This window comes from Cibotium barometz, chromosome 20 (genome assembly GCF_041138505.1).
Source record: "Cibotium barometz isolate CiBa-2024 chromosome 20, ASM4113850v1, whole genome shotgun sequence".
NCBI lineage: Eukaryota > Viridiplantae > Streptophyta > Polypodiopsida > Cyatheales > Cibotiaceae > Cibotium > Cibotium barometz.
In genome coordinates, this window is record NC_141065.1 from 18066482 (window position 1) to 18083173 (window position 16692).

General features: G+C 45.7%; 1 protein-coding gene across 3 annotated transcripts in view; it reads right to left on the reverse strand.

The window, feature by feature from the left end:
- Positions 1-201: 201 nt before the first annotated feature.
- Positions 202-16692, reverse strand: part of LOC147627614 (uncharacterized protein At2g39795, mitochondrial-like) — a 57237-nt gene continuing 40746 nt past the window's right edge. The window contains exons 3-5 of one of the 3 annotated variants that reach the window (XR_015268268.1): positions 3202-3362; positions 897-1036; positions 202-766 (exon numbers count right to left, since the gene is read on the reverse strand). Coding sequence is in view for 2 of the 3 variants with exons in the window: in XM_086814523.1 (XP_086670649.1) it covers positions 1032-1036; positions 3202-3362 (166 nt within the window). In the remaining variant the exon portion in view is untranslated. Of the gene's footprint in view, positions 1037-3201; positions 3363-16692 lie in introns of all 3 variants that reach the window. The other 2 variants (XM_086814523.1, XM_086814524.1) reach the window with 2 other exon arrangements.

Below are 16692 nucleotides of genomic sequence, written 5' to 3' on the forward strand. Positions count from 1 at the left end.
ACACCACAAAAATACATGAGAATATTCTTGTTTTTTTAATAGTTTTCTTTAGCAATTGGGAAGGATAAACACACAAAACAAAGATTCTTTCCTCAATACTTGCTGGGGTATATGCACCCTCAAAAGATAAGATCATATTAACTACCACAAACATGCACATAATTGAAAGTGATTACTAGAATGCATAGCCAAACATGTGTGTGGATGAAACATATGGGTTTGCATTTGTAAGTTGTTTTTTTTTTATGTGCAACTAATTCCTAGTTGATGAGAGGACTCCTCTCAGGGCCCCACATGCCCTTTTACAAACACCACACACCACACACACCCGCGGGCAACATTACAAGATAGCATCATCCGGGGTAGCCAGCAGGGTTTGAACCCATAACCTCGGGTACATCAACCAAACACCTTAACGACTGAGCTACGGCCAGCTGATAAACATGCATTTGTATTTAGAGAAGTTGGGCACCTGCAACATGCAACACCCTCGAAGGGGCCACAAATTACAGACTAGCACCTTGCAAGACTCTTTTACCCTACTCTAGTGAGATCGAATGGGCAACATAGTGCAAACCAGTATTTGATGTTCTGTGTCAAGGCATGGGCACTGAATGTTTCAATACCGCTGAAAGGGCATAGTCAAAACTCAAGTAGAAAGAGATGCTTAGAGCTTTGAAGCAAATCAAGGCCCCAACTACAATCAAAATTGGGGTACCCTAATGAGGTACTCTGCAAAATTCTGTCCCTTATGAAATGTAGTAACCTGAAACCGACTCACGAAGCAGGGAGTCAGTAAAGCTCCCCATGCCTAGAGGTTAGAACATTGCCTGTTCAAGACCAACGTGCTCTGCTATAAACAATGGGCAAGATCAAAGATTGACGTTAAAACATACAAGAGTCTAAGCAGGACAAGACCACACAGCATTATCCTTCCTGTCCTCCAGCTCTTGGTCCTTTAATGTATATGGAAACAATGCTCCTTTGTACAGATGATGATTGGTCCTTCATCCTTGGACCAGCCTCAATCTTCAATCTTCCCCAAGTAGGTACAAAAGAAAACAAGAATCAGGATTAGAACTCAAAATAGGACCAGCTCCAGGACCTTATTTTGGTTATATATAAAAAAACAAAGCTTTTTCAATGTTGCACCATTGCACCAAATGACGGATCGACTGAGGACATTGAATAACTTAAGCTCTATTTTTGTAGGTTATTGGCTCATACTAACCACTTCATCAAAAGCCTTTTGAATTTCAAACATGCAAAGCCTCAGGCAAGACTTAAACTGAAAATCAATTCTCATGCAGGTGAACTGACACGAATGACTCCAGGCCAATCTGTGCCTGATATATATGACACATGCTAGAGAATCAGATTTTGACTTTTTAGGAAAAATGACTGTGCCAGTGTGCCCTAATACCAACAAATAGTCTATTCGCTCCAACAATATTTCTCCTATTAATTGGTCGAGCTTGACGAGGCAATGCTTAAATAATCAAAGGTCAAGACTTTACGATAAACCTTGAGGTGTCTTTTAAAAGACAACTCCTCAAAATTGGGAACCAAAGAGTCCTGGTTCAAATCACAAGTTTGCTTTACCAACAAAAGCATAGTTATGAGAAACTTCAGAAACAGCACCCCTACAAGGAGAAAATAGCGTTTCCCAGATAACAAATTTCCCAAGGGGTGCTGGTGCTAGAGCTTTGCCACGACTTGCGTACACACACACAAGGAGAAACAATGAGGGCTGTAGGGAGTCGGGGGTACTGCATGGGAAGCAGAGATGGTGGGTGGGTGGGGGTGGGTGGGGGGGGCGAATCCCCTCCTCCCTCTTATTGGCATTCACGATCACACATGCAGCTATGGAGGATGACAGATACCATGATAGGTGTGTAAGAGTAGAGTGCAAGTTGGAAGCTCAAGCCATGACAATGGTGCAGATAGAGAGAGAGAGAGAGAGAGAGAGAGAGAGAGGTGGGGGGAGCACAATGGAGAGAGATTGCACAACACAATGATATCGGCATCAAGCCTCATCTCCTGACCTAGACCTTAATAAGGGTCGTTCACACCTGAAGGGGGTGTTCACACTAATGGACACACTACTACACTCTGAAATGCCCAACAAACCCCCCTTCGGAGTGATGAAGGTAATGTTTGGATAGCTTTCAATAGTCCCTTGTACTCCAACACTGGCAAAGAAACAAGACATGGTCCCCGCTACAAACCATAGGCTAGTAAGCATGGCTCAGAGGTGAGCGTGGCTCAAAAGGCTCAAAGGCTTAACAAGCATGATCTGCAAGCTTAAAGTATCCCAACATACACTCATTCAAATATGCACGGAGTCGGTGGAGGAGGAGCTAAGCTGGCCTGAGTGGCGGGGGCGGTGGTGGTGGAGGAGCTGCGCTGGGCTAGGTTGAGCAACAACAGCTGTAGTGGCAGTGAAGATGGGAGGAGCTACTTGTAGAAGGCTAGTCAGAGAATATCAGTTTTTAAGAGAGTTTGACACAAGAAGTTCCCTTGACCAAGCTCGCTCTCTGCCAAGCCTCCATCTGTAAGTTGGCTTAAGTCTCATTACAGATTCTATTGATTTAGCCATTCTAGGAAGGACTTTTGAAGCTTCTTAATTCCTCTTTTTATTTACTTAAAAGTGTTCTGTCTAAAGTAAAATTTTTCGCTTTCTTTGCATTGGCCTTGGAAAATTATTTACTGATTTTGAGCTAGGCTAGCTTTTTCTATTTCTAAGATACTGGTTTATGTGAGAGGTCGAGTAAAAATTCTCTCGCACCCCCCCCCCCCCCCCCGCTTGCGGGGGACAACAAGACCCCCTATTAGGTGTTTGTCACACATCTTGATCAGAACATAGTTTCATGGGTATCATCACCACCTAAATGACAGCTAGGAATTGCAAATTTACGGCTGCTAGGGCTAGCTTGTGATCCAAGAAAGAAAACTGAGAACTTTCTTCACAATCTGAATCTCAGAGCAAGAAAAACAGCAACTTTCTTCACAATCTGAATCTCAGAGCAAGAAAAACAGCAACTTCTCACAAATATAAAGCTATGTATCAGGACCTAGGTGGGGCAGCCATACATGATTGATAAAGACAGTAGAGGGCCCAATCATAGACCATAAATTCTAATTTAAAAAAGAACGCATGCTTGCCTGCAAGATCATGTACTAAAAACATCAAAAACTTACCTTTTCGCTTCAAGAAAGCTCGAATATTTTGCACCCACCGAAGATACTCCTCTTGATACTTCGATGATAGATGGTCCATTACAAGATCTGCTAGACTGGCGTCAATCCCCCTTTCCTTGATAATGTCATGAAAGACCTGCTGCATTCTATCACTCAAGTCTCTGGAACCAAAAAGAGGGATGCACATCAAGATTGTGGACTGAAATAATGTGGTTAGCCTACTACTGCTTATATACATAGCCATATAATATATAATTCGCACATCCATACATCCATGTGTGTGTGTGTGTGTGTGCGGGCGTCCATGTGTGTGCATGTGCGTGTGCACATACATACATATACACATACACACACACACACACATATACATACATGCATATATATGCATACATACATAAATCCATATATATATATGTGTGTGTGGGGGGGGGGGAGGGGGGGGGGGGTGTATGTGTGTATGTACACACACACACACGTATATACACGTATGCACATTGATTGTAGTTGCTTCTCCAATGCCTCAATACATACATACATACATGCATATGTATGTATGTATGTATCTAGGTAAATGTATCCATACATGTGTGTGTGCACACCCATGTGTGTATCTATGTACTATGTAGTCCTGAGACACATGTGCCATGACAATTGAGGACACTTGTACACGGTAGTTAGTGTAAGCATGTGTGTAATTAGGGTTAGAGTTTGGGTATAATCAGTAGTAAATCAGCAAGGTGTAAAAAGGTGGAGGTTTGGGACAGTTGAGGGCAACCTAAGCATGTGTAAACCAATGTTTAGCAAACACACAGAAGACAATATATGAAACCCTTATCTATTTTATATTCCAAAGATGAATACATACAATGGTTCTTGGATCTAGACTTACATTTGGTTCATGCATGCTTATCTATTATGCATACAAAAGGTTCTTGCTGAATCCACAGCTTGGTTGTCCTCTCTGGATGTACATGCCTAGAGCTACATCGGGCTGCCTCTATGCAGGGGTTCTTGCCAACACCTCAGAGACCTCCAATAGGCTGCCGCATGTCCCTATAGGGGTGGCAGAAAAATAAGAATGTCATCCAAAAAAATGAAAAGACATATACCGATGAGTAAGGCGAAGACTCGTGACATCGTCTTGTTGAATGTCGTTGGTGCATTGGTCAAACCAAAAGGCATGACCACAAACTCATAATGCCCTCGTTCTGTTCGAAAGGCTATCTTTGGGATATTGGCCTCAAAAATCTTGACTTGATGACCTTCGACGATTGTGAAGGTGTTGTAACATGCAGCGGAAGTATTCGTAATTTGAGGATCCTGTCACACAAATGCTCACACCGTCTTCTGTGTACACCATATGGGGTCCCAAATTACCCACTGAAGGGCCCCCTATCCTGTTACCAAAATAGTATTTGCTTTATTACTTTGAAGAGACTGACGGTGGACTGATGACGATAAGCCAAACGCAAGATCTCGGAGGACCAAGAGTCGGGCTGAACTGTACACGACTGTAGAAGCACCAATGATGACCAATCTCGAGCCTATGCACTCTTCCCAATGGATATAGGAAGGCTGCAAATCTAAGGCTAAGAGAAGGGGCTGATTGGGACTATTCTAGACTATGTATGAATGCTGAAAATGAGTATGAATGCTAAGTTTTACCTTCTCCAAGTGGCTGTAGCAAAACAATGCATATAAGGATGCTGAAAACTATATGAATGCTGAAAACACAAGGGGTACTGAAGGCTGAATGCTGTAGATGCTGCGTTTTACTGCATGAAGGCTGAATTGCTCAAGCGTTGATGCTCCTATATGCTGATGAGGAAAACGCTGAAGGCTGATGTGCTGAATTCTGCAATCACTTATGCTCCTTGTGCTGAAGGCCCCAAGCGTTGAGTTTTGCAATGCTGATTATGATATGAATGAATGAAAGGACTACATGCTCAGCTATTTATATGGACAAGGGATGCTGGTCGGCTGGCTACAGAGCTGGCCAACTGCATCTGTCCAGGCAAAAATATATAAATGATGTAAAAATGCCCAATAAATGCTGTAAATTATGGGAATAATACTAGATAAATTCTGATGAGGACTGCTAGATGATATCTGAAGGCTTCTGCAATGGTCTGGTTGTTTACATGCATATGGGATGAATGCTATGCATAAATGCACACATGTCCTGATGCAAACTCTAAGGCTTCTACTAACTCTACATGCATGAATGCATCTCTTCAAGTGGGTTAAGGGACTTGGACTGACTGACTGACTGTCTGTCTAAGGCTGAGAATGACCTACATAGCTCGTGCCTGACTTATCCTCGTACAACAATTATCATCCTAAAAGGTACTAATAATGTATAATGTTGCACTGATGATAATGAGCCATCTTGTCACCATGCACTATAGAGCAGAGTGCATCTTACATTCCCTCCGCTTAGCTTGGCGGCAAGTTCATGGCTTCCAAGTAGTCCACCAACAACTGGGGGTACTCTTGAAAGAACTCCTCGTCTAGCCAAACGGCTTTGCGGGTACCTCAATCTCGGAACTTCGTATAGAACTGATGTATCCATCGGCCGGAACCATGCTTCCAACGATGAAGAAGGATTTGCTCAGGCTCATTGACTTCTACTTCGTTTACCACGTCTGGCTGATGTTCATCTGAAAGATCAAAAACTTCTGGTCCAACATATGGTTTTAGCCAAGAAACATGAAAAATATCATGCATCGTCCAATTGTTAGGCAACTTTAACTTCATGGAGACATCACTTATCTTTTTAACTATCGAGAAAGGTCCAAAACTACAGAATGAAAGCTTGGGACAATGTTTGCCCACTTGTTTCAATCTTTGTTTCATGATGCGCAGATAGACCCAATCCCCTTCCTTAAAGTGGACATCTCGTCTAGACTTATTTGCCCGTCTGTTACAAGCTTCATGTGCTTTGGTCAAGCGGTCCTTGACTGACTCAATGATTTCGGAAAATGTTTCCGTCATTTTATTAGCCTCAAGAGATGGAGACACCAATCTCGTCAAAAGAGAAGAGAAACGGCGACCAAAGGCTGCTTCATACAGAGTCCGTCCGACACTGGATGAATGAGTATCGTTCAAGATAGCTTGGACCAATGGAAGATAATGTTCCCATTTGGATTGCTGGTCATGACAATATGACTCGAGAACATCAAAGGCCAACTGGTTATAGATTTCTGTCTGGGGATGAAATGCACTTGACAACTGTAACTTAGTTCCAAAGTTTTCGAATAATGCCCTCCAGAAATACGAGGTAAACTTGGAATCTCTGTCTGATGTAATGGTGCTAGGCAAACCACAAATGCCACATAGAGAATGATGAGGGTATATAACCCTTTCTCAAGATAAATGTAGAGATTTGGATCAACCGCTGTGAAACCCTTATGTTAAAAGAAAGCATCAATCTTCTCATACCAAGCCTTGGGGGCTTGTTTCAAACCATATAAAGCCTTTTTCAGCCTATAGACCATACCTTTGTAGCCAAGAACCTGAAATCCCGAGGGCTGTTCCACGTAAACTTCCTCCTTTAGCTCCCCGTTGAGGAATGCTGACTTGACATCCATCTAAAAGATGGGCCAATGAGAGTGTGCAACAACAATCGTATGGTCGCCATCTGCACAGTCGGTGCAAAGGTATCATTAAAATCCACGCCAGCTTTCTGAGAATAGCCTTTGGCCACAAGCTTGGCCTTGTGCTTATCAAGAGTCCCATCCGATTTGTACTTGGTCTTATAGACCCACTTGACACCAATCACCTTCCGCTTTGCCGGTCTAGGAACCAGCTCCCAAGTTTGATTCCGTTCAATAGAGTCAAGCTCCACTTCCATGGCCTGCTTTCAAGTCGGTTTGAAAAGTGCCTTCCCAATATGAGTAGGTTCCGAGTCCTTCTGGAAGCGTGACATCAATGCATAATTGATACACAGGTTCTCGTAAGATGATGTCGTGGTACGCAACCACTTCAATCGACGGGGACCCCCTGCTCGAGGTGAAGGCAACTGTGTCCCGCAATGTATGGTACAACCAATTGGGAATACGAGATCCCCCTCAGAAGTCGAACCTTGCTCCTAAGATGAAGCCTAATGTGAGCATCCACCGAAATCTCCTTCTCCTGATCAATGTTGAATGATTCCTCCACCTAAGGTGCTTGAGGACGTGCCAGATCAAGTCGAGGAAGAGGAACAGGAGGATCTAGCCAGGAACCAAGGAGAGGCTAAGTCGAATCAGCTCTGAAGATGAAGAAGTCCCCCTCTGCAATGGAAGATGAAGTCTCATCAACTACCACATCTCTGCTAACGATGATCTTCGAGGTTGCACAATTGTAGAGCCGATAACCTTTGGATTCTAAGTTGTAACCCACCAAAATATGATGCTTGAACTTAGCGTCTAGCTTCTCCTGTCACCATCACGTACATGAACAAATGCATCTAATCCAAAAACCCAAAATGAGAAACTGTGGGTTTTCTACCGAGGTAAGCCTGAAAGGGGATCAGTCTTGGAACGGCAGTAGTAGGGGACCAATTAGGAATATAAACAGCAGTAGCAACCGCCTCCACCCAAAGCTTTTGAGAAAGACTCCAATGTTCCACCATTGTCAGAGCCATCTCAATCACGGTTCTCCACCACATCGTTCTCACCTGTGTTGGCAAACTCCCAGTGAATGCCATGCAACTCACAATATTGGTTAAGCTCGCGAGAAGTAAACTTGCCTCCTATGTCAACTCGTAATGTCAAGACAGAGTGTCCCAACTGTTTCTCCACCAAGGTTCTCCATGCTTGGAATCTGTCGAAAGTTTCATCTTTGGATTTGAGAAAATAGGCCCAGGTATACCGGCTAAAATCATCAACTAAAAGAAAAACATAACTCGCAGAACCAAGAGACGAAGTGCGCATCAGACCACACAAATCCGCATGAACCAACTCCAAAGATGTTGTAGCTCGCCATGTAGCCTTCTTTGAAAAGGTCTCTTGATGTTGTTTCCCTTTGAGACGAGTGACAAGGACTCTCACTTGTGCCAACAACTGGTAATCCATCCACCAGCTCCTCCTGGAAAGCCTTCCGCAAGGCCTCCAAGTGAAGATGTCCAAATCTAGCATGCCAAAGATCGCTTGTGCGGGTACCTATGTGAGAGTAAAGAGCCATGAGTTTGTAGAGGACATGGTCCTCAATGCCTTGCCAAAGGATCTTGTCAGTGAGAGGGTCCTAAATAATCACTGAGTCCTCCGTAAATTCCACCTTAGCGCCCAATTTGCAAATCTCATGTACAGAAAGGAGATGAACTTCTAAATCTAGCACATATTGTACGATTCCTCCTCAGTCTAAATAATGAATAAGCTTTTACCTCAATCCCCTGTAATCATTCTCTATTTCTAAATACAAGAAAATGTTATTTTTTCTTGTTTTTGTCTAGAGAGAAGAAAAATTCTAGAGAGAGATAATTCAATATTGAGATATTTTTGAATATAAAAATTCTACAAATATCAAAAATATATTTTCCTGAAACAGAAGTTCAAAATAAATTCTCCAAGAGGTGCATTAGGAATCAATTAAAAATGATATAAGTGATCTTAGCCTAAGGATCAAGATTTTCAAAAAAAAATAGATTATGGTCCAATTAAGGTTCCAATGGACCAATAAGATTAATCCAAGTGTTGGGATGAGATAAATCTAATGAATTTAAAAAAAAACCCAAAAATGAGTAAATGCTCACATAAAAGAGTTGACTGAGTACAAGGTTTATTAGTCAAAAAGTAAGAGATATTACTAAAAAAATGAGATATTTTGAAGGAATGATCAATTTTTGACACCTTCGTAAGGAGAGGGAGACCTTTGAGATAGGCGCCTCCTTCACATGTGTGGGAGGATTTTTAATTCAAAAATATTAAGATATTTTTATCTCTCCTCTCTCCTGAATTAAACTGATCCAAATCATGTCCAAATTTAGCTAAACTGAAGCTGAAAAATTCTAGAACTTAGTTGGACTCAGTTAGTGGCCTCCCTCACCTATAAATAGACCCTCATTTTTTTATATTCTCATCTGTGAACTATACCATGACAGTATTACATTAAAATACTCATATTTTTTATTCTCTCTTAAAAATCCTCTACTTTTGGAGAGATTGGAGCTTCTCTCTCTCTTCAACAATTCTTGGAGCTTTCCTCTCAACACACTAAACCAATTGATTGATTGGGGGCTTCCTTCTAAGATAAAGAAGAAAGCAAATCTAGAGGTAAGAAGTAATTTCATGGTTTTCATTGATATTCTCAAAAGATTTCACTTCCCAAGCCCTCTCAAGCTTGAGAAGTTTCAAATTAATTGTTTTCAATGCAAATCAAACTTTCTATAAGAATTCTAATGATTAATCACAAAAAAGTTAGTCTTTATGCTTAATTAGGATGCTTTTTATGTATATCTCTCTCCCAAAAGAATAGTCATTCCTATGACTAATTCTTTATTCAAATGGATGCTTCTCATTGATAAATTCTCAATTCAAAAATCAAACTCTATGCTAGTTAAGCTAGAGGTTAAGAAAATGGCTTTTTTATGCTTTTATGCTAATAAAATTATGGTAAACTTATGATTTAATTCCATAAATTGGATTTAAGTCTAAGCATAGTTATTCTATCATAATTGTATTACAAAGCTTTATTCTTTCTAGAAATATTAAAAATTAGCAGTAATAGCAGCAAAGCTATGGCAAAAATTTTAGAAATGAATACATAACTCATTTTTATACATAACGTGAAAAGAGGATTTCCTACCATATTCTAGGATTAGTCATCCTATGCTAAAAGAATGATTTTTATCACATTCATGGAAAACTAAATGTTAGTATTTATACATAAATAATTAATTAAAGAAAAGAAAAATTTTTAGTATTTCTATTTTTATGCAAAAAGAGAAATTTCCATGATAATGGAGATCCATGTAATTAAATGAAAAAAGAGAAAATTTGATATATTAAAAAAATAAATATTTTTATTTAAATTTAAAGAAAAAATTTAGATAAATTTATTTTTATGCATGAGAAAATTTAAATGATAAAAGAAGAATTTCCATGACATTTGAAATTCAATCATTTAAATGATAAAAGTGAAATTCTTGACATAATTAAATTAATGGATATTTTTATTTAAATTTAAAGAAGAATTTTAGATGACTTTATTTTTATGCATGAGAAAATTTAAATAATAAAAGAGGAATTCCCATGACATTTGAAATTCAATCATTTAAATGGTAAAAGTGAAATTCTTGACATATTTGAATTAATGGATATTTTATTTAATTTAAAAAAAATAGATAAATTTATTTTATGATAAAAGAGAAATTCCATGACAATTAGAATCCAATCATTAAATGAAAAAAAGAGAATTTTAAGCTTATTTAAAAAAAATAGATATTGGTATTTAGTTAAAAGAAGAATTTTTATGGTATTTAAGTAGAGAAAGATTTGAATTAATTTTTGGTGACAAAAGAGGAATTTTCACCAAAATTTTACCTAGAGAATTAGAGTTGATAAATTAAAGTGGTAGAAAGAATATCTTTAGATATTTATGTGAATAATTCACCAAATTGATATTTTTTCAAAATTAGATTAAATGAAAGAAGAGTATTTTCATAAAAATTTGATATTCTCATATAAAACCATTTCTTAATCTATTATGGTTAAGAAGGAATGAAATTCATAAAGTTGAATACTAAGAACATGGAAACATGAGAGCAAGGTTGCCGCTCGCTGAAGCTCCCGCTCTCCTCCCCCTGCTCGCGCTGCCTGCACGCTCTCCCCCCTTCCCACCCACGCGCCCTTTCCCCCCCCCCCCCGCCTACCCTCGCTTATGCGCCCCCCCTCCGCCTGGCTCTCTTGCGCTGAAGCGCCCGCCCCCATCTTCTCGCCTTTACGCCCCCCTCCTCTATTCAGCGCCCCCCTCCGCCAGCCCTCTCTTTCCCCCCACCCCTCCTTTCGCGCTGCTTCCCCCCCCCCCCCAAGGGTTTTTTCTTCGCCACCTTACCCCCCCCTCCCCTTCTTTCTGGTTTTTTCCGCCCCCCGGGGGTTCTTTCCTTCTTTTTTTTTACCTTCCGCCTCTCCCCTCCGCCCTTTGTGTGCTGCTCGGTTCTTGCAGGTCTCTCCGCTTTCGCTCCACCTTCGCCATAGCTTCAGACTCTGATGGAGGCTCCTCTTGCCCCACCTCAGAGAGACTCTTCCGCAGCCCCCTCGCCCACCCCTGAGGATACCCCCATCAGGCTTTCTCTTTCGCCAGAAGAGGAAGCGAGCCTCGCCGCAGAGGTGGAACGCCTCCAGACACATTCCACCATCTGTCGTAAAGTCAGCACTCGTCCCAGCAGAGAGGAGATCCGGGATCTTCTCCAGGCCCGCCTTCTTGCAGATGTGGGCAAGATCCTGGACGTTCAGCTACTGGGCCGTGGACACTACCAGATCGAGTTCGAGACAGCCCAGAGCGTGGCCCAGGTCCTAGCCATGAGTCCCCTTGACATCAGGGGCGCTCGGGCATTCTTCAGACCCTCGCAGCATGGCTTTGACCAAGCAGCAGCCGAGCAGGCAGAGCGCCTTTTCCATGTTACAGTTTGCTTCCCTGGACTCCGCCGCGAGTACCTTCCGCCCCTTTCGAGGCTAGGAGCACTGGTGGGCTTGGTGCTCGAGACTGGCCCCACAGCAGCTTCAGTGGTGGCTAGAGCAGCTGGGCTACCCTCGGTCAGAGTTTTGGTTCCTGACATCTCCTCCCTTCCGAAGGTCATTCAGCTACCTAGGATAGGGGGGGATGGATTGATCAGAGAGTGGAGTTCTCGGGCTCCCGAACCAGTGCTTTATTTGCAGACAGGTCGGCCACCTAACCAAGGCCTGCCCTCGCAGGAGACCCCGACCTTCACCGCAGCAACAGGCCCTTGATGGCCCGCCCAAAGATGCGGCTCGGCAGGCACCTCCGGGACACCTGCTCAGCCTACAGAGACCTCGGAGTGGCAGCCTGGACAGGGGCGCCGTCGAGGAAGACAGCCACAGCAGCACGCCCAGAGACCGATGCACAGCAGCCACAGTCTCAGCATCACTGGGTTCCCGTGAGTGAGGAACAGCTTTGCTCCCCTCCAGGAGGAGACCCCAGCGCCGATTGAGGACCAGGAGATGCCAGCACCCCTTCCTTCGCCCCCACCCCCCCCTCCCCCGTCCCCCCCTCCCGCCTCGCTTCCACCTTTGCCTCCTCCCGTCCCCGCTCCGATTTCGGCAGCGGCTCCTTCTCCACCCCCTTCTCCCCCCCCTCCTCCCCCCCCTCCTCGCCTCAGCTCCCCGGGAGGCCCTGGCAGTCCCCTGGCGTTCACCTGCAGTCCGGAGGGCTCTGAGCACCGACCTTGCTCGAGCACCATAGAGGAGACTTACCATGCCGATTCGGACTTCACGGATATCCTCTATCCGCAGTCGGCTGAGTCGTCTCGACACTAGACAGCGCTCGGAGGCTTTTGATTACTCCTTCACACGGCTTTTTTTAGCAGATTCGACATTTGGTCGTTCGCATAGTGGCAGACTTAGCACGCGACCCTGGATATGTATGCATACACGAGGTTGCTCTGTCTGAGCGGGAGGCAGTCGCCATGGGGGACAGCCACTGGCGCCTAATCCGAGATTCTTGCAGCACACCGGGTGGGCGGATTCGTAGCCGCTCGGATGGGGACTATTCTCCATCCAAGCCGCTTGCGAAGGCCCGCCGTACGGCTGAGACAGCATCCACCTCCGCAGGTCATCCATGAGGATCATCTCATGGAATGTACAGGGCCTTGGCGGCGCACATTATATACGTTATCGTGGTTGCTTGAGGCAGGAGCTTCAGAGATGCCTGGTTGGGGGCAGTATTGATATTTTGATGATGCAAGAGCACCATTTGGGTGAGAGCAGGATCCGGAGATATGGTTCGGTGATGCTTGGTAGATGGGACTCCTTTTGGTCTGCAGGGTTTGGCCCCTTGGGTGGGCAAGGAGGAGTATGTATGGTCATTGCGGAAGTATGGCGGCAGGCCATTGTGGATCGCGGGATCATTGTGCCTGGTAGAGCACAGTATGTCATTCTGAGGACGCATGATGAGCTCTTTGGCGTGCTCAATGTCTATGCGCCCAACCATGCCAGTGCCAGAGCAGAGTTCTGGACCCAGGTTACGGATGCATTGCCAGAGGCCGCACATTGGTGTGTCGGGGGAGACTTCAACATGCTTGAGGACCCGACCGATAGGGTGGGAGGCAGTCATGTTACAGTGCACGGTACGGAGCTTGCAGCTTGGGAGTGATTTTGCATGACACTGAGGATCATTGATGCATGGCAGCATGAGGCCTTCTCCTGCTTTCAAGAGAGTCTTAGTTTCTCTCGGTCGGATCGCCGGCAGGGAGGGGCTAATCTATCACGGATTGATCGCTTCTATGTGGGCGACAGGTTAGGGGAGCGAGGGGGCTCCATTGGCATTCTCGCTGGCACCTCTTTTTCAGACCATGCGCCAGTTATTTTGACACTTGAGGAGAGGACACGGGAGACCAGCTTGCAGTTGAGGATCCCAGAGAGGGTACTTGCAGATCCTAGTCTCGCTGAGGACATTGAGAGGATATGGCATGATAGTCAGAGCTCTGATCACGATACAGCAAGCCAGTGTGCCCAGGGACTCATCGAGCTCAGCTCTTTTTTGCACGCTGCAGCCTTGACACAGCTGGGAGAGACTCGCGAGCGGGAGCGTCGGCTAAGACGTAGCCTTGCTTCGCTTCAGCGCCTTCAGGAGCAACAGCCTACATGTGAGTGGGTGGCGTCCCAGCTGAGCCAGGCAACGCCAGGAGGTTAGAGAGGCAGAGGAGCAGAGACATGAGTTTTACTATCGTCGCCAGGCCTCTCAGTGGACGCAGCTTGGTGATAAAGTGACTGGGGAGTTTTTTGAGATTACTGGACCCCGCCATGCTCAAGCAGGAGTCCGCCAGCTTGGGAGGTCGGACGGATCGGTAGCTACTGAGCCCGAGGAGATCAGAGCCATTGCCACTGGGTTCTATAGAGACCTGCTTTCAGCGGAGCCAGCCACTGAGGCTCGGGATGCTTGTAGACAGACCGTGTGGGCCCATGTGCAGAGGAGGGTCACAGATCGTATGCGTACAGTTCTGGGTGAGCATCTCTCAGAGGTTGAGCTTGCTGAGGCCTTGAGGGTCCTTCCGCGCCATAGTTGCCCAGGGGAGGACAGATTGACGCCTGCCTTTTTTATGCGCTATTGGGACCTTTTGGGGCCAGGCCTCCGTAGGGGCTTTCAGTATGTTTTGGACACTAGGGTGATGCCACAGAGCTTTTCAGAGGGCTTGATCTTTCTTATCCCCAAGGGGGAGGGAGTATCAGATGATATTCGGCATTGGAGACCTATTACGATCCTCAATACTGTCTACAAGGCCTTAGCAAAGGCCTTGAGTTTGAGGATCCAGCCCTTCCTAGGGGAGTTGATTCATGCTACCCAAACAGGATTCGTCAAGGAGCGTAGTATCCTTGACAACATTTTCACCTTCTGGGAGGCAACGGCCCAAGCTAGATTTCTTGGTGAGGACTTGGTCGTGATGCTTCTCGATTTTGAGAAGGCATACGATAGAGTCGATTGGGGTTTCTTAGAGGGCACTATGCTTCGCCTGGGCTTTGAGCCAGGTTGGATTCGAAGGGTGGCGGCTCTATATTCCACAGCTCGTAGCCAGGTGCTGATTGCAGGAGGACGAGGGCCGAGTTTTGAGTTGACCAGATCAGTCCGTCAGGGGTGTCCTCTCGCCCCGTTTCTTTTTCTCTTCTTTGCTGAGGCTATGAGCATGTATCTGACGGCAGAGGAGGTTGGTTTGAGAGGACTCCAGCTCCCAGTCCGGGGGGAGGACCTGCTCGATGCTGAGTTTGCTGATGACACGGGTTTATTTTTGCATGGCCAGGAGGCCAATCTTCAGCAGGCAGAGCAGTCGCTCCAGGTTTTTAGTGCAGCTTCGGGAGCATTGATCAATTGGCGCAAGACAGTGGCCTTTTGGATCAGTAGCGCTCCCACTCTGGCATGGAGCCCAGACCCGGGTTTTAGATGGATTCCTCCTAGCACAGCAGTGCGATATTTGGGATGCCAGATTGGACTAGATTTGTCACCTGAGCAGCAGATTGCCCCGCTTCTTCTGAGCATTCGGAAGAAGCTTTTGTATTGGAGTACAGCTCGGCTATCCTTGGCTGGGAGGGTGGTGGTGGCAAATCAGGTGCTTTTAGCGACCATGTGGTACATTACGTCTTGCTGGATCTTCTCGAGCTCTTGTATCAGCTAGGTACAGAGGTTGATAAGGAGCTTTCTCTGGTCTGGGCGGGATGGTCAGCCAGCCAGGGCAAAGGTTGCTTGGGCAGTTATTACACTTCCGTTGGCCCAGGGAGGCTTGGGCATTATAGATCCAGTTGATCAGAGTAGAGCCTTATTGGGGAAGCTTATTGTTCGGGGGCTGCTTCCAGGCGTTGAGCCTTGGAAAGAGCTTCTTTTGCAGCGGCTGCAGGCTCGGGCTCCCCCAGCAGGGGGCGCGGGCACTTGGGCACCAGAGATACGATGGATCTTCATAGAGATGAGGAGGACAGGCCTCAGTAGAGGATGGGAGGACAGATTTGCCTTGAGCATCCTGAGAGCTTGGGAGTTGCTGAGACCGTCAGAGACCTCCTTCTTGTGATGAGGAGCGGGCCAGACAGCCGCTCATCTGGAGCCCAGCGGTTCGCACAGAGCAGGGTCATATGCTGGGTTCTCGGCCGCGTCTAGCCTGGGGACCATTGGCGGCAGGCCCAGCACGTAGTTTTGGAGACTGGCAGGCCTTCTGCAGTCTCCCAGAGGAGATCCAGGTGGAGAGGCTGAGTCACTTCAGAGGGGGGTTGATTATGAGAGATGACATTCAGGAGGCACTCACAGAGGAGTGGTTCACGTCTCTCGAGCCCGTGGCCCCACGGTGGATGGAAGCCTTTACACAGTTGGAGATCCTGATTGCTGTCAGAGCTTGCACTGAGGATGGCAGATGCCTCTACTATGAGATCCAGGACGAGGGCAGACTCCAGAGAGTGGAGGTGGAGTCGCCTTTGGTTGCAGAGTGCATCTTTCAAAGGATACGGGTAGTGGCCGCCGCTTCTCGGAAGTGGCATATTGACCCAGACCCTACAGATGTGGACTCTGATTGGCGCATATGGGCATATGCAGCACGCCCCTTGGCCCGGCTCCAGTGGGACCCAGGCGAGTACGAGTGGCATGATCCTTATGCATCTCTTGAGGCCACAGAGATCACCTTTTTCCAGTATACTATTCGGTTGGGGCGACATATTTTGACGGCGAGGAGGATGGTCTCTCCAGCTGCATCGGGGCACTGGCGGCTATACAGGGACTCTCACAGGAGTTCCTGGAGGATTTTTGGACCAAGCTCTGGACTAGTCGACAGGCATGCAGGATCTCGACTTTCCAGTGGCT